This window comes from Triticum urartu, chromosome 7 (assembly GCF_003073215.2).
Source record: "Triticum urartu cultivar G1812 chromosome 7, Tu2.1, whole genome shotgun sequence".
Classification (NCBI taxonomy): Eukaryota; Viridiplantae; Streptophyta; class Magnoliopsida; order Poales; family Poaceae; genus Triticum; species Triticum urartu.
In genome coordinates this window covers 657,966,485-657,984,778 of record NC_053028.1, presented here as the reverse complement: position 1 = coordinate 657,984,778, position 18,294 = coordinate 657,966,485, and the positions used below count along the sequence as shown (strand labels likewise).

Here is an 18,294-nt window from a genome sequence, read left to right as displayed (position 1 = left end):
GCATTCTCCAATGGATTTATCGGCCAACGAAGTAATAGTCTGTGAAGCATCAACTTGAACTTTATTCTTAACCTTTGACATCCTTCCATGTAGCAACGATGAGGAGGGAAATATAATCGGGGCGAAGGCACGGTGGGGAGGGCGAAGCGACGCAGACCCTAACCGCCTGCGGGCCAGGCTTGACGTGTGGCGCGTGATGGGAGATGGACGCCCCCATGTCCCCACGTCGCCTCGGCAACTGCCCCGGCTGACAAAAGCCTGGCATACGCCACAGGGCCATCATTGCTCCGCCACGCACCCATCTTTTGCCCTTTCCTTCACAAGCAAGTTCGCACCTCGCCCGCCGGATTTTTTGCGGGAGGATAAGAATAAGTAAGTTAGGAAGGTGTATTTATAGTGTAAAAAATGTTCCTGCCATTCAACAAACTAATTTTTCATTACAAATATTGTAACACGTTTCACAAAATGTACGTGACATTTTTCTAAAAAAATATGCAATGTCATTACAAGAAATATATCAACTTGTGACCTTGACTATTGGTCACTGAAAGATCATTGTTTTTCATTTGCGACTTTTTTTGACCAAAAACAGAAGGTCAAAAGCTGGCGGTCGTAAACTGAAATTAACGACCTTCTCTCTGAGAAGGTCGTGAACGTTTACGACCAAAATATGTCTACTGTTTTGTTTTGGTCACTAGCAGCCTCCCCAGGCCACGTAGGCATCCGACATGGCAATATGATGTGGCACAAGAATCATCCCGGTCCAATTCGGTGTTTATATGGGCCGAGCCCATTAATTCAGCCTTTCTATATATTTTTTCGTGTCAATTTTTGGTCGATTTCATGGGCCTAGCCCAACATTATAGCCTTTTTATCTTTGGGTCGTAGCCTTTGTTTCTCTTTTTTTAATGCTTGCCAATTGTCAAATTCTCGTAAGTGGGTCCCAAATGTGACGTTCTAGTTTGTGGGACCCTACTGTCAAGGTCATGTTCTTTCATATTTTAATATGCAAATACTGAAAACAGACACAATATTTCAAATAATAGCAGGAAGCAATCTGCTACATCATATAACATACATAAAAATGTGATCAACATCAAGTTTACAATTAGATAACACATATACAGCCCAAGTGTATCAGCCCAAGTCTATCACAGGAGCCCTACAAGTTCTGCTACATCATATAACACACAAATAGGATTAGCTCCCAGAACTAGCACACGTACAAGTTCTGCTACAAGGAGTTCGTTACTCCCAGAACTAGCTCAATGAGGTAAAACTATGCTTCATCCAACTTCTTTGTCTTGAATGAAATGCCAGCATCTGCACATTGTAGAACAAAATGTTTAGGGACAAAATAAAAGTAAATCGAACAGCAAAGTATCAAAAAAACCAAAGTATTAAAAATTGTAGTAATTTACTCGTAGTTGGCAAGTACACAATACCATGGTTTTAATATAAAATACAGAGCAAGTGTTTGGCTACAACATAGAATGCTGTAAAATTTGTTTTAGAAACCAGGCATGTCAAATTTTAAGCACCAGCAGAATAGATCTAACAAACCAGACCATGATCATCATGCGCATCAGGATTTATGGTTCTAGCAAAACAGTAAAGAGATGGACATACACGCATCAAGCATACCAGCTACTACATCACCATTCTCGTGACCACAGACATCACCATTCACTAATAATTCCCATTGGGAGATCAAACTATGCATCCAACAAGCTACAACAACAGGGAATGCATAAAAATTTATGACCCGAGATGACGAATCAACTGGGTACATCTCAGTTTGAACAACCACGGCGAGACAACAACCGCATACTAATGCGGCGAATCAAATCTGCACGCAGGAGCAGCGCCGTTCGTGGCATCCACATGAGGTCGCGCAACATCAAGAACATGGCGCATGACAGCAACAGACCTAGAGATCTAGGACGGAGGGAGGGGGGAGCTTACACTTGCGGATGCGGCCGGGTAGAGGTGGAAGCTGCGGCGGCCGCAACGGATGCAGAATTGAAGAGGGTCCTCATGTAGCAGTAGCCGCAGCAGCATGAAGAATTGAAGACCGACCAATAGAGCCTGCAATGCAAACAGAGAGGCATGAGGAAAATGAATCCAATCACATCAAATCAAATCGAGCTGCTGCACCTTGACCTTGAGGAAAACAAACCTCATCTCATGTCATCTCAGGGAAGAATAAGAAGAAAAATATATGGCTGCTGCTCCATGACCATGACCTTGAATTGTTGCTGCTGCACCAGATCGAGGAAGAAGAAGACCTGCAAAAAAAGCAATAACTAGCAATGCACAAGCATGAATTCATGGAAGGACGGATGCAAGGCCAAACATCCAGCATACTATTTCTTAATGCCCCAACTACTTAAAAAACCATGGTAGTTCTAACCATATTAAATTAAAGGACAAAGTGAAGTCATGATATTGAGAGTTCTATCTTATAAAGCTTTCTGTTTAGCATATCCTAAATCACAGTCTATCTACCAATATATGAACTCTTTAGTTTTCAGAACCGAGGCTCACATATTTGGGCTGATTTGTACACTGTAATTTCAGTAATTTTTTTACTTGAGACAAACTAAATGCTAACATCGGTGACAACAAGACTTGAACAGAAATAGCTATTGAAGAAACACGTTTATAAGATAGAATGAAAAATGATTTACACCACAACATATAGTTCACATGTACTGGAGCTAGAGACTACACAACACACATAATCACACATATGCAAACAGGGTACTACTCCATGGTTCAGGTTACACTAATAAACAAAATTATACAAGCGACTAGACTAGTATCACAGATCTACAGAGTAGTACTAAACAACTAAAAATAAGTAGTAGAAGTAACTAGTACAGGGAGCAAGTACTCCTTTCATTTACTTTAAACTGAGACAACTGAAAAGGAGTACTCCTTTCATTTAATTTACTTTAAACTGAGATGAGACTACTAAAAAGGAGTACTCGTCTCTTGCGAAGTTGATGTAAATGAAATCCAGGAGTATGTGAGAATATGGCCATCTTTATTTCTTTCTGTAAGCTTTATCTTCAGTGCCCTGTAATCACCAAAAGGCAATATCAGAAATTATCTGGTAGGCTAATAATATCAGAAAGCTTGGCGGCGACTGCACATTCCTGCAGTGTTCGGTCTTCCAGGCCTTCTTGTTGTCGCCGATACTGCACGAACATTAAGTAACAAACTGGTCAGCATACAGAGAGTATAAATTTGACCTTGTAAATGAAATGTTCTGACATCAAATAGCTCCATTCTACAAGTACACAGACCCTGGACTAACAGTCTTAAACACAACACTATCCAGATTAAACAAAACCAGCGCCAGTCTACACTGTTATGGTCTCGAGCTCATTGATAAATTACTATCCACACATGAGCCAAAGACATGCACATCTCGGACAAGAGGAAACTAAAGTTCAACATAAGCTCATCAGTTAAGCACTTGAGCCAAAAAAAGAAACGTTGAAGCCGTCAGACCAAAATACTAAAAAAAACTGCACGTTTAATCAGCTAAGCGTACAACAGGTTCAGGAGAAGCACATGACACCACAACAAGCACATCTACAGGCAGCAGCTATTGGATATGATGCTCTAAGCCGGCACCATCGCACAAACATTGGCAGCAGCTTAGCATATATAGCAGGAGCGGTGTCTGCTGACCTACTGCCGATCCTCGTCGCGCTTGTCCAACCACATCTCCTAACTCCGGCCAATGCTCCACCCTCGCGTTCGGGGTACCTGCAGAGAGACACAGAAATTAAGAGAGAAATCTGAAGGGGGTAGGGGGAGAGGCATGAGGGGGAGGCTCACCATGGTCGGGATCTCGGGAGGACGGCGCCGCGGCGGCCGCAGAGGGGAAGGTTGCGCCGGTGGTGGAGCGCAAGCAGTGGCAGCGCATCAACACCCACCTCGCCACGCTGCGCAGCCTCCTCCCGTCGGCCTCCCAGGTGAGGTCGGCGAGGTGGTGCGGCACGTGCGGGTGCTGCGGGAAGATGCGTACGGCTGTGTGGTGGCGGACGTGGCCGTGCCGGGGGAGAGCGACGAGGTGGGAGTGGAGGAGGAGCGCTGGGACGCCAAGCACGTCAGGGCGTCGGTGTGCTGCGCCAACCGCCCGAGGCTCATGTCTGAGCTGGGGCGCGCCGTGCACTCCGTCAGCGCTAGGGCAGTCCGCGTGGAGATCGCCACCATCGGCGGGAGGACGCGGACGAGGTGGGCGTGGAGGAGGAGCAGCGAAGCGACCGGAGCAGCCGACGGCTGCCTGATCGGGGGACGGTTAGGCGGAAATCCTAACCCTGGCAGAGAAGAAGTAGGGGGATGCCATGGTCGCGCCATGAAGACGAGATGAGGAGGGTGACGGAGACGAGTTCGTCGGTGGGTGGGGGCAGCGGTGGTGGATGGGGTTGGTGGCGGCGGTGGTGGATCAGGATGGTGGCGACGGTGGTGGATAGTAGGGTAGGCGGGGGTGGATAGATGGTGGCGGAGACGAGGGAGAGTAGGCGGGGCGGCCTCGATCCGATCTGGAGAAAGAAAGGGTGGGTAGGTAGGTGGATTAGGGTTTTGGTATTTCAGAAGATCCACCATTGGATGGGTGCATGGTGGACGGCTTAGATCGTGTCCAGCTTGGTAATCCGCGTGGAGGTGGTTCCTCGCTTCTCATTGGCCGGCTGTCTCGCGCTCGAATATCCAAAATTTGGACACAAAAATCTCCGGGTTTTTTAAATGCCTACAAATCTGTGTTGCAAATTTGGATCACGCCATTTTCCAAAAGGCGGCTGATAGGTGCCGGTCAATCGGCCTAAATTTCGGTCGATCACCTCGTGATCCTACGACTTTTTCATCTCTAACCATTTGATTCACCTCCCACGTTATAATTTCTTCCCCATCTTCCTTGTTCTCTCTCAGATAGAACACATCGTTGACCCTCCCGTCGTTGCGCTGTCGCGCACAACCGCAGTTTACCGCCTCACTGCCGACATCACCCCTACGTGCTTTAGTTGTAGCATTCGCTAGTTCTAGCACCTCCTCGAGATGAAAAACCTTCGCATTGTGTCATCATATGTGACAAGAAAGAAGCGGTGCGTATTGGAATGACAAACAATGTTGCCTAAGGAAGTTTTCATTTTCTTTTGACGAAAAAATCATTTTCCATTTTTTGAGTGCCCAAAATGAGTTTTTTTTAATAATCTACCAAATAATTGTTGTAAAATTGGACCAAATTAATTTTCTAAAATATTAGGACATATTTAATGCACAATTAACCAAATGGTTGGGTGTCTAAAGCTTTGGTCCACCTCTCGTGAAAAAGACAAATTTCTGCCGATTCAGCTGGAAGCAGGTCAAATTTAAACTGCAGCTGCCTCATAGTTTGATCTTTATTTTTCCCAAAAATCATTTTTAGGTATAAAAATATCTATTTAATTAGGGAAACACCAAAAATTTTCCAAGATTCAACCACTAGCTAGGAACGGTCATGCCCGCCGTTTTGACCGCATTTTGAAACGGGCATAAAAAATTCAAAAAAAATCAAAAAATTGGAAAATCTTCGCATTGTGTCGTTATATGTGATCAAGTTACCAAGAAAAATAATAAATTTGTTATACGGCAATTATTTTAAAAAAGTGTTCTCAGAAATGAGCTATCATGTGTGAAGATTCATGGCTTTCAAGCCAAATGATCAATCTTATGGCCATATTCATGGCATAGTTTGTTCAAATGAACTCATATCGTGCACAAGGGTGCATCTTGGAATGACAAACAATGATGCCTAAGGAAGTTTTCATTTTCTTGGCACGGAAAATTCATTTTCCATTTTTTCGAGTGCCCAAAATGAGTTTTTTTGTGAAAGACCTACCATATATTTGTTGCAAAATTGGACCTAATCAATTTTATAAAATACTAGGCCATATTTAATGCACAATTGACAAAATGGTTGGGTGTCAAAAGTTTTGATCCACCTCTGGTGAAAAAGACAAATCCCCGCCGATTCAGTAGGAAGCGGGTCAAATTTGAACTGTAGCTACCTCGTAGTTTGCTCTTTATTTTTTCCAAAAATGATTTCTAGGTACATAAATATCTATTTAATCATATAAACACCAAAAAAATTCCAAGATTCAACCACTAGCTAGGAACGGTCATTCCCGCTGTTTTGACCGCATTTTGAAACGGGCATAAAAAATTCAAAAAAATCAAATAATTGGGAAACCTTCGCATTGTGTCATTATATGTGGCCAAGTTCCCAGGAAAAATAACAAACTTGCAATACGACAATTATTTTAAAAAAGTGTTCTAAGAAACGAGCTATCACATGTGAAGATTCATGGCTATCAAGCCAAATGATCAATCTTATGGCCACATTCTTGGTATAGTTTGTTCAAATGATCTCATATTGTGCAAAAGGGTGCATCTTGGAATGACAAACAATGTTTCCTAAGGAAGTTTTCATTTCCTGTGCACGAAAAAACCATTTTCCATTTTTCGATTGCCCCAAATGAGGTTTTTTTGTGAAGGACCTACCAAATAATTGTTGCAAAATTGGACCAAATCATTTTTCTAAAATACTAGGCAATATTTAATGCACAATTGACCAAATTGTTGGGTGTAAAAATTTTTGATCCACCTCTCGTGAAAAAGACAAATTTCCGTCTATTCAGCTGGAAGCGGGTCAAATTTGAATTGTAGCTGCCTTGTAGTTTGCTCTTTATTTTTTCCAAAAATCATTTCTAGGTACATAAGTATCTATTTAATCATATAAACACCAAAAAAATTCCAAGATTCAACCACTAGCTAGGAACGATCATTCCCGCCGTTTTGACCGTATTTTGAAACGGGCATAAAAAATTCAAAAAAATCAAATAATTGGGAAACCTTCGCATTGTGTCATTATATGTGGCCAAGTTCCCAGGAAAAATAACAAACTTGCAATATGGCAATTATTTTAAAAAAAGTGTTCTCAGAAATGAGCTATCATGCGTGAAGATTCATGGCTTTCAAGCCAAATGATCAATCTTATGACCACATTCTTGGCATAGTTTGTTCAAATGATCTCATATTGTGCACAAGGGTGCATCTTGGAATTCCAAACAATGTTGCCTAAGGGAGTTTTCATTTTCTTTGCACGGAAAATACATTTTCCATTTTTTGAGTGCCCGAAATGAGTTTTCTTGTGAAGGACCTACCATATATTTGTTGCAAAATTGGACCAAATAAATTTTCTAAAATACTAGGCCATATTTAATGCACAATTGACAAAATGGTTGGGTGTCAAAAGTTTTGATCCACCTCTGGTGAAAAAGACAAATTCCCGCCGATTCAGTAGGAAGCGGGTCAAATTTGAACTGCAGCTGCCTCATAGTTTACTATTTATTTTTTCCTAAAATCATTTATAGTTACATAAGTACCTATTTAATCATAAATACATGGTTTGGTGGTGATACGTCGAGGTTTGGGCGGTGGCCGAGGCCCCCAACTCTAGAGCGCGTAAACTCGCATGCCCGCCGCGTGGTCACTGCGTGACCGTGGCGTTGCCATGTGTTCTGGGCAGCCTAGGCATGTCTAGTGGGTTGGGCACTCCCCAGGTAGGTGCTAGAAAGAAAATTACAACATAAGATTCTCACGAGGAGACCGATCGATGCTCAAACATGAATTAGCAGCCAAGTGTTTGATTAGCGGTACGGAAAATGTACATGGCTAATGGGCATGAGTTTTGGCTGAGGATGATCAGTTACTAAGAAGACTGTCTTCACAAATTTTCAGCTCAAAAGGAGGAGCCTAGGTGGTACTTGCTTTGCAAACTACCACACTGGACATAAATACGAATGTTGAAGCTCGGCTCAAAATAATGAATGGATTGAGATGGCATTTGGTGGAGGATGTTTATTTAGGCATAGGAAAGCACTATAGAAAATGGATACTATTTGGACATGCCAAAGTGGTACTTCCTTCACAAACTATTGTTCTGAACAGAATAGGAAAATGAATATTTTTGAATTATTTTTGAACTAGGCAAGGAAGGTTTTTACATATTTGACGAAGATATGACCCAAAAAAAATTATGAGATTTTTTTAGGAATTTTGAGAATGACAGAAATATAGGTTGCTTCACAACCTGGGGCAAAAACTGCCACATGGACATGACACATAGGCAAAACTGATGAGGTGGCGCCTAGTCATAGCAACCCACCATAATTTACAAGGCTATGACCATCTATATTGGTCGTTAACAACTAGAAATAAGGCAACGGACTAGCGCTATTTGCTTTATGACCATTTCATGTAAGGAAATTACGACCTTTCTGATCAAAATGGTCGCAATGGTTTAGGGTTTGGAGCCCCCCAAACAGCTTTTGACCAATTGGTCTGAAATGGTCATAGATCTATGACCATTTCTTCCAGGGTCACTGACAGAAGGTCACTAGTTGACATATTTATTGTAGTGTGTAAAAAAATATTTCTGTAATTCAAAAATAGTTCATACCACTCAAAAAAATTAAGTTATATTTTTAAAGAATCACGTGATTCAAAGGAATGTTTTTTGACATTAAAATATGCAATGCGTAAAAATGTTTACATGTTATAAGTAGTTACATCACTGCAATCTTCATCATTGCTCCGAGCGATTTTCAATTTCAATTCGGGTTCTGTGTTATACACATAACGGTGGCTCGGTAAGTTAGAAATATTCTAAGCAGGTTCTGGGGCGAATTCTCCATCAAATGAAGTACATCACCGCTTAAGAAGCGACAAAGGACTGTGTTTGGATCAAAGATTACCTTTCGGAATTTAGTATGGTTTCAAGATGGTACCGCTTATGCCGCACAGTGTGAGAAAGCAAAGGTCATACCAGTGATTCAAACAAATACAAAAGCCAATTCAACACAATTTTGAATGTTGTGAATGTGTTGGACAGACCCAACTAAATTATATACTAATGTTTCATTTTTATAAGAGAAATTTCAAAATTTTATTGTGATAATGTATAGCTTCATTTTGCACTCACAATATTACTCAAGGCACTGAGATTGAATGAACTTTAATCGTAGCGCCGTTTTAAAAATTAAGCTACATCTACTTGCTGCTGAACTCCTAAACAATATTAACTGAATATATTTGGGTAGATAAATTCCAGAGATTGAAAAATTTCTATTTCCTATAATATGTTATCTTACTGGTAAATTTAATAGCTGATGCGATCTATTACTAGCTTCTCCAAATGAGTGGAAGATTTTGGTCAAGATAAGTAAATGAAGACTCCACTGTTAACAGTATTATAATTGCTTACTATTTGATTATTTTCTGAGCGGGAAAAGTTCACACAATCTGAATATGGAGAGACATAACTTTGTTTTTCTTGTTTTATTGTAGAAAATGGATCAATCACCTCACGTGTAGTGTAGTTCTGCACAATATTATTTTACCAAGAAGGCGTAGAGATATTTTTGCCCTATTGCAATGCACGGGTAAATTTACTAGTTAATGTAAACTGTATTTGCCTATTTATATTGAATTTTTTTACTTAAAAACCTATTTTGCCACTAAATTTATGTCAATTTGTCTTGACACGTCACTTGGTAATATATTAAATAGTAAACTTTAGGTATAACTAGCAGAACTAAAAATATAATTAAACTCTTATGTAATTAACTTACATACTCTTTATGTTGCCACTGTATTTATCCATAGAAAATATCCTTTGTCTAAATTGTTGTTCTATTTTATCACAAATTTTTATTTAATGATATAGTTTGAATGGTTTCAGGAAAAAAATCTATTACAATATATTTTGCCATATATTTAATCAAACGAAAGTATCTCAATTCTTCACAAATAAGTTATTTCTCTTGATGTATTACATTGAATTTGTATCTATCCTTGTATATTGTTAAATATCTACAGAAATTGGTAGAATCTTCTGAAGCGTATAAATTTTATAGGCTGTCTTTCATTTTCTTTCTGGCATATAACTAATATTTTGTTGGCAAAAGCAACTAACTAGGGAGTGCGGATTTTCAGAGGCCGAGCCACAGGCAGGCCGGTATCGTGGACGTTGGTTTGGGCCTTGGGATATGCACCCCCGTCAGTGTGTGGCAGGCCTATTGAGTGAAATACAGCCCACGATACGGCTAGCGGATTCTAGGCGTATTGTGTGCGGCCCATCGAAACTAACTGTGCCCCCGTGTCATTTGCTTGGACCAAGGTCAGGGCCCATGACCAGTCGTTCGAAACAGCACATGTGCGAGAATCTTCTCCAACACACCCTCTCGCACGCCTGGGCTGCGTTGGATAAACGAGAGCCACACAGCGGGTCGTCTCTCCCGTTCCAATCTGCATCGGTTCGTCGAGCAGCGACGGCGGTGTTGTTCTCTCGCCGGCCGGATGTCTACCAATGGCGTCAAGATTAACGGGTACGTTTTGTTCCCCCCTCCGGCGAACAGCCATTGGTAGAAACTGGCACTGATTTTAGGTATTCCTAACTGATTTGCGGCTCCGTCGATTCACAGGATGTGTGCTGCGCCCGGGGCGATGAGCAGTTCTTTCTTCCCAGTGGAGTCACAGGATTCCATGAGCGTCCCAAACGGCGCTGTCTGTGGCGCCGGCTGTGCGCGGCCGCCTGTGGATGCAGGGGTGGGCGAGGTGTGCTCTGAAGCCACCAGCGGCTGGACACGCAGGTCAGTCAAAATCAATCGCCTCTGTTTCTTTTTTGTCTGTTGTTCTGCAATCTTAAATCTGGACCATTTCTATGTTATTAGGCATAGAAACGTGCTGATTGGTGTATGCGTGGTATATGTTGTTGTTTGGGTTCACTAACGAGGCACATTATATTCGGATGTAGCGGCGAAGCAGTTTATTTCCATATTTGTTAGGTTCCCAGGCACTTAAAATTTTGGCAGTGAGCTATGGGGTTTACTGTTGCTGAAGTTCATGAAGCATTAGAATTTGATTCAGGCTGTCCTGGACGGGTTGTTTAGTTTGAGAGAGTCTGTACTGCTGATGTGTTCTCAATGCATTTTTTCTTGGTTGGATTGCATAGTTGATTATATTTATGTGGATGCCAGTTGATTAGTCTACATGATGCCGGGAGTTGTTTTTGTTGATTTTTGAGAAACTGTGAACTGCCCGTGCCGGATATGATACGCACGTTTGTTAATGTGTGTCGTGTCCCGCCGGCTCTTCGTGTGACTATTAGTGTACTTTCAAAAATAACAAGGTACTCATTAATTGTTTCGTTTGTGTCATCTCATCCTAAGATGCTTATGCAGGGTCAGGGTTGGAAAAGCTCCCGAGGAGAGGGAGATGAATCCGAACAGGATCTCAGCTCTGGAATTGTCTGTCCGTGCTTATGCAGAGAAGAGGGATGGAATGGTTGTGTACCCAAGTATTGGGACAAGTTTTGACTCGTTGGATGAAGCTTATGAATTCTATAATCTGTATTCGTGGGAGTGCGGGTTTGGTGTTAGACTTGCCAAGAGCAGATTGAATGTTGAAAGGAAGAGATGCATGCAAGAGATTGTGTGCGCTTGTGCGGTATGTTAATTGAACAATTGGCAAATTTATTCGCATCCTAAGCTGTCTGATTGTTCTGTCATTGTGGATCCTGTGCGACTGACGGCATTTCTTCTTGTCGTTTTATCTTTGCAGGGGAAACCGTTGAGGGAAAACAGCCGCTCGACCAGGTGTGGATGCAATGCCATGATTAGGCTGCTGCGGTCAAACGACAAGGGCTGGTATATAGCAGAACACAAGGATGATCATAACCACCCGTTGACGTTGACCTGTGGCCAGAAAATGCATTGGAAGTCGCATAAGCATATAGACAGATACACAAAAGATCTAGTCAAACAGCTGAGAGACAACAATGTGGGGCTGGGGAAAGTGTTCAGCATTGTTGGAAGTTTTTTCAGGACAGTGGATAAAGTACCATTTACCAAGAGGTCTTTGAAGACTCTTTGCCGAAAGTTGAATAGAGAACAGTCTGACATGGATGCAGTCAAGACGATGGCGATTCTAGCTGAAATGAAAGCTAACGATCCTGACTTCAATTACACGGTGCAAGTGGATGGGGAGAGCAGGGTAAAGACACTAATGTGGGTAACAAGCAGAGGTTTTGACCAGTACAGGTGTTTTGGAGATGCAATCACATTTGATACAACTTACCGTACTAATCTTTATGACATGCTGTTTGGGTTGTTTGTTGGTGTAAACAACCACTTCCAAAGCATAATTTTTGGTGGTGCCATGATGAGGGATGAGAAGGAGGACACGTTCAAGTGGATTTTTAAAGAGTTCATCCATATGGTGGGCGGGAAACACCCACAGACAATCCTAACTGGTTAGTATCCCTCTCGAGCTCTTTTTTTTCCACTGGATACATGCAGCTGTTTTTGTTGTATAGATAGAAGAGTTCTAACCAACTGATTGTGGGTTCGACTGTAACAATGCAGATCAAGCACGTGCGATGGAGCTGGCTATCGAGGCTGAACTACCAAACACAGTACACCGTTGGTGCAAGTGGCATGTTCTGAAGAAAGCAAAGGAGTCGATGGGTGTGTTGTGGAGCAAGAACAGTGACTTCAAGATGGAGTTCCACAAGCTAGTCCATCACATGATCACAGAGGAAGAATTTGAAGCTGGTTGGCAGCAGATGCTGGAAAGGTACTCCCTGAAGAAGCATCCATTCTTGACGCAGATATATGAGGTGCGCCATAAGTGGGCAAAGCCATATTTTAGAGGAGTGTTTTGTGCGAAAATGACTAGCACACAGCGGAGTGAGAGTGCAAATCACATGTTGAAAGGTTACGTGCCGCCAGGGTGTCCTATGCACCTATTTTTGAAACAATTTGAGAAACTCCAGTTTAACAGGGAGTCGGAGCAGAGCTTCCAGGAGAAGAGAACACTGCTGGTAATTGTTCCATTTGCAGATGCTACAGATTTTGTGCATGTTCTGGCTCATGATAAAGATTTTGCCAATTACTAATATGTGGTGTGTTTGTTTTGCAGATTGGTGTGTCGCTTAAAAATAACCTGCCATTAGAGAGGCATGCTAGCAAGGTGTACACGAGAGCTATGTTTGAGAAGTTCGGTGAAGAGTTGTATAAGTGTGGTGCACATGTATTGGATGAGATTGTACCAAGAAAGGTTTACAGATCAACACATGTAGATGCAGCAGCAAGAGAGAAATGGAGTAAGGTTGAGTTCACAATCGAAGTGGATGATGAAGAGAGTTTTTTCAGTTGTGAGTGCGGCATGTTTGAACACACTGGGTTGGTTTGTTGCCATGCATTGCAGGTCAACATTTTCACCTGATTCGTACTCGGTTTGTTCACGATGAACAGATGATAGGGGAATGAAAATAATTTGTTGTTTGCTATGCAGGTTATGGTCCACTTCCTCCTGTCGAAGATACCAGAGAAGCATATAATGAAACGCTGGACAAGAGATGCAAATGATGTTCTCCCTGCACATTTGGTCCGATACCAGAAAGACAGAGGGCCTCCTTCCAGTGATACATTCAGACATCACACAATGTACACGAAGGCACTAGAGTGTGTGCTGCTTGGCGATAGCAATGTTAAGTGTTATGATGTTTTTATGACCATGATGAAGGAGGTCCAAGCCACTCTGTTACCATTGAGCGCCGAAAAGGACGGGATGGGGCTAGCAGAAAGGGAGCACCAAAATCAGGTTTTAGTTGAGGAGCACCCAGGGGAGCTTCAGGTAGAAGGTGGCAGCACAAGGCCTGCTTGTGATGGTGAAACAAGTTGTTCAGGGATCATTGGGTAGCAGAATAAACGCCCGAGAGGGAGACCGGCAACTAGCCGAGACAAAGCTCCGTATGAGGAACAGTTGAAGAGATCAAGGTTGTGTACTATCTGCAGGGGCAAGGGCACAAGTGCACCACTTGCCCTGAGAGAGGCGACGTGCCGAAAATGCCAAGGAAATCGCCGAAGTGTACAAATTGTGGTGTGCTTGGGCATCGTCGCAATGCTTGTGGCATGGAGAAGTCTGGACCTTTTGAACCCAAGTTTCTCTGAGGAACTTAATATGTTGGCTGTGTGGAAACTGTTTTCATTATCAGGGATGACTTATTATAAATTTATGATGGGATCGTTGACATCCTGTTGACAATTTAGAATTTGTTTTAATGCTTCAAAGGTTTGTTTCATTCGAGGCACTGATTTTTTTCGTGTTTGTGTTGGTTTCATCTGAGACAGTGTTTTGTTTGCATGGGTGTGCTGGGGACTGTGTTGGAACGTTCACCAGGATGATGTTTAGATGAGCTTGCATTTTCGTTGGCTTCGATTGTGACCGTTGCATCAAATGTGTGTCAAACGGTCCAGCCTGGCCTAAAAAAGCAAATCCAAGAACTCTGATCTCGCAAATCTATGGCTCTCATGTGTACATGACGATGAATCCTGACAGGTAGGCAAAGGGACGTGCGACGGTGAACGACGAGTTGACAGGGCCACGATCATAGCTTTGACTAGGCCCATTCACTACCTCACGGGTGAGCACACCTGGTCTGACGGAGACAGATGTGCCTGGCGAATGGTACATGCATTGAATGGCCGCGCCCTCTCTCGATTGGTGAATTGGTAACTACAAGAACAGGTATGGCATGAGATGAAATTTGGTTGGCCGTGGCATCAGGCTATGTTTTCCGTTAGAAAAAAGAAAATCGCCAGAGATGGATATTTGCTCCGCACGCGATTATTTGTTTTATGCGGAAAAATAGATAAAAAAAGTTGACCAATTTTTTTTGGGGTGAGTCACTGATTGTTGTGTTGTGCCTGTGCCTTGCTCGGCTAGATGGCCTGTTCTCATGGATGGCATGGGGGCGTTGGGGGAGGGGAGCGTTGCCCATGCTTAGGCGATGCATGCCATTGGCTGTGCGAGTTGACAGGTGATGGAAACACTGCTCCCAAAAACTTTTAACGGTGGGCATGATGACGCTCCTTTTCGTGCTGCGAAAGGCCGGGCAGTTGGTGACAAGATGTGTGCACAGATACATTGTGCCGTCCATCTGTTCCCGGTATAAATGCGCACAGAGAGCCATGGGAAATAGGTGAGAGAAAGGCTAGGCGTCGCCTGTGCGCTTCCCATCCACATAATTCAAATTTCCAACCTCGGCTACCATCCCACCATGTTGGTTTGAATTTTGAATGTGCTTGCTCGGGAGGGAAAACGAAAATTTTCGCTGTCTATATATGGACGTGGCGCGGGGGAGTGGAAATAGATCCAAACAAGAGTAGAGATGGCGGCAAGCAGCACAGTTTCACCAGCTTCAGAGCTGACCGAAACATCTGGCTCCACCTTGACACTAGGCGGGGTGCAGGTTAGTAACTTCACTTGGGAGTTAACCATGTCCATCGATTCATCTACTGCGCAAAGCTTACATTTGATCATGCATGTCGCGCAGGTGGTTACTGAAGCTGTAGGGCTGGATGCTCTCGTTTTCCCTGATCCTTCATCTGTAGTTGACAGTCTGGTCGATGAGGTCTTTGCTTCTACCATAATTTCGAGTGATTTAGCATTGTTTTCACCTGACTAAAAACAAAATGTTTACATTGACACACGTAGGCTAGTGTGATGGCGCAAGGCGCGGGGGCCGAAGAAGAGGTTGTTTCCGGTGGTGCATCATTTGAAAATGTGAGTTTTGATTAGCTTTTCGTACCGGTATTGTGCAAACATGTGCATGTGTTCTAATCCATGAGGATCAAAAAAAATTGTTCGCAGGCTGATCCGGACACGGAGATCCCGCAGTGGTGGTTGGAGGAAGAGACAACGGATTTTGACCCTTGCATGGCGCATGCGGGGGCGGTGGGTGCATGCAAGCTGTTGGATGGGGATCACATGTCAGGAACGTGGGATGCTGAAGCTGGGTGTGAGGAAGATGACGCTGAGAGCCCTCCATGCAAGCATCCAAGGATATGATATTTTCAACGACATAATGTATTAGGTTGATGCATGCTAGTGTTTGAGGCCGTGTGTGTTGCTTAGAATGTCAACTAAACGTACTTCAAGGTGTTAGTGGTGTTGTTCGCCACGTGCATTTTTCAGTTTCATTCTCACTATGTGTGTGTGTTGCTAAAATGGAAAAAGTCTGGCCATTGAGTATTATTTAAATTTGCATGTGAGTTACTGGTTAAACTTGCGGGATGGAACATTTGCGTGCAAATTGTTTTGTTTATTCGTAGATGTGTATGTTACCCTGAATTAAACGAATTGAGTGGTGTTGTGCGACTTGCTAACCAAAACGAGATAAAAGAGCGAGGGAGGTGTGATGCCTATCATAGGCGTACGTGGACCATTTTATAACCACTTGTCCAGGGTGTGGAGGTGAGCACATTGTCGCCCTGTACCGGCACATGTGTATATAACGTGCTCCCTGTACCCAAGACTACAGCACAGAGACAAGGCACCACTCCATCTGGCGTTCGGACGGGAGGAGAGGAACCAAAGGTTTGTAATAGTCCTTCCATGGCTTCTCGGTTTTCTTCTTTCTTCCGCGGATCCATTCTCTCAAGTTTCTCACTTGCTCCACTTTCTTCGTTGTGTGAGATTATGCAGTTTGCTGCTGGAGATGGGGAGTCGGGCCAAGCTCTCCTCGCCTCCTGTTGTGCCAGATGGAGCTTCTTCCTCGACCATGCAGGCCGCCAAGAAGATGCCCACACTGAACACGGCGTACAATGCCGGGCTGCTCCATTCCATCGCCGGAGAATGGAATCCAAACATCAAAGGTGTGTTTTCCGGGGTAGGGATGGAAGAAATGTGCAAGATAAAGGATATGGGGAACAACAACCGTATCTTTAGCATGTCCCTCTTAGCGAGGATCGATCCCAAAACCATGAAGATGGACATGGGACATGGAAATTACATTGAGGTGAACTCTAGGGAGGTAGCAAAGTGCTTAGGGTTGAATCCATGTGGTAGGAAGATAGATATCCCGGGCGGCGCTTGCTTAGCAGACCGAGAACGGTTGCTAGAGAACTTGCATGCGATCTTAGAGACAAACATGGCTCGCACTTGTAAGATTCCTGTGGTTAGAGTTAAGAAAATCATCCAGAACGCAAGCAAGGAGGCCATGGTAGGAGCAGAGAAAGAAAAGATGATGGTGGCGTGTACAATCATAGCCGCATCCTCGTTTCTCCTACCTAGGGGAGCACACCCAAAAATTGCCAATGAACTACTGCCCGTTCTAGCTGAGCCAAATCAAATCTCCGACTATGATTTCTGCGACTACGTCGTGGAGGGTCTAAGAGAGGGTGCGGCCAAGCTGAGGGAAGATCTACGACATGAGCCAGCTCAGCTTAGTCTGCAGGGGTGCCTTGTTGTCCCACAGGTTAGCAATAATGCTTATTGGTTTACCACTTCCAAAATCATTGTGTTGTGCAATCAAGCTTCTGACTGCATTTTTTGTTTTTTGTTTTCAAATGAACGTAGATCATTTGAATGCGATTATCATGAGCACGGGATGGAGGGACGCGAGCTGCTGCCATTCCCTCGGCTAGCATCGTACTCGGATATGATGTTGAAACTGCAGATCAAAAAGCATGCAGCAAGGAATGGTGTGGATGCTGGGTTTGAGGTACATTTCTTCTTCTTTAATGCAAGTTCAATAAATACAGTATAGTTGCTAAGATCCAGTTCGATTGTTCCCTTACAGGCTGCGGATGTTCCCAGATCGTCGGCATTTAATGTTGCTTCTGCTAGCCCGGCTCAAGCCCAAGCCTGGACCACGCCGAGTCCTAGTGTGCATGACGCTACCCCTGGATTTGGTGTGGCCCATGAGCCAGCGATAAGTCAAGAGGTTAGCCATCTACACTTGTTCCCTTTGTGGTCAAACTTGCTGTTTTGTCCTCAACTATTAACTACTTGTGTTGTCTTCTTGTTGTCTCATGTTGTAGGTTCTTGACGCCATGAAGGAAGCAATGCAACATCGCCTGAAGCAACGTGAGGATGAATTCCTCAAGATGGTTGAGGAGACACAGGCCAAAGTGTTTGAAGAAATCAGGAACAAGGTGGATGCTAAACGGCACAGAGACCTCGAGGACACTCTTGGTGATTTCATGGGGCGTGTGAAGAAACAAGCTCCAATGGCGGCAGCATTTCCTAACATGAGCAAGACCTCGCATCGTCCCAGGACGATGACAGGTAATCTTCTATCTCTATGGATCCAGAAAAGTAATTACCTTTTGTGTACGTGTGCGTGGGGGAGAGCATGCATGCATGCGCGAGCGCTAGGCACCGGTTTGTTTG

The 18,294-nt window shown here is 43.5% G+C and overlaps 1 protein-coding gene and 1 long non-coding RNA gene across 2 annotated transcripts in view; both read left to right on the top strand.

The window, feature by feature from the left end:
• The first annotated feature begins 15,455 nt into the window (after nt 1-15,455).
• On the top strand, nt 15,456-16,135 carry LOC125519675. The gene is made up of 3 exons (XR_007288267.1): nt 15,456-15,532; nt 15,616-15,684; nt 15,772-16,135. It is a non-coding gene; the product is annotated as an uncharacterized LOC125519675 (long non-coding RNA).
• A 263-nt stretch (nt 16,136-16,398) lies between these two features.
• The window catches only part of LOC125519319, a 4,087-nt gene continuing 2,191 nt past the window's right edge, over nt 16,399-18,294 (top strand). Inside the window, exons 1-5 of the mRNA XM_048684164.1 lie at nt 16,399-16,497; nt 16,606-17,377; nt 17,479-17,623; nt 17,702-17,845; nt 17,943-18,189. Coding sequence (XP_048540121.1) covers nt 17,331-17,377; nt 17,479-17,623; nt 17,702-17,845; nt 17,943-18,189 — 583 coding nt within the window. The 5' untranslated portion in view covers nt 16,399-16,497; nt 16,606-17,330. The remainder of the gene's footprint in view (nt 16,498-16,605; nt 17,378-17,478; nt 17,624-17,701; nt 17,846-17,942; nt 18,190-18,294) is intronic.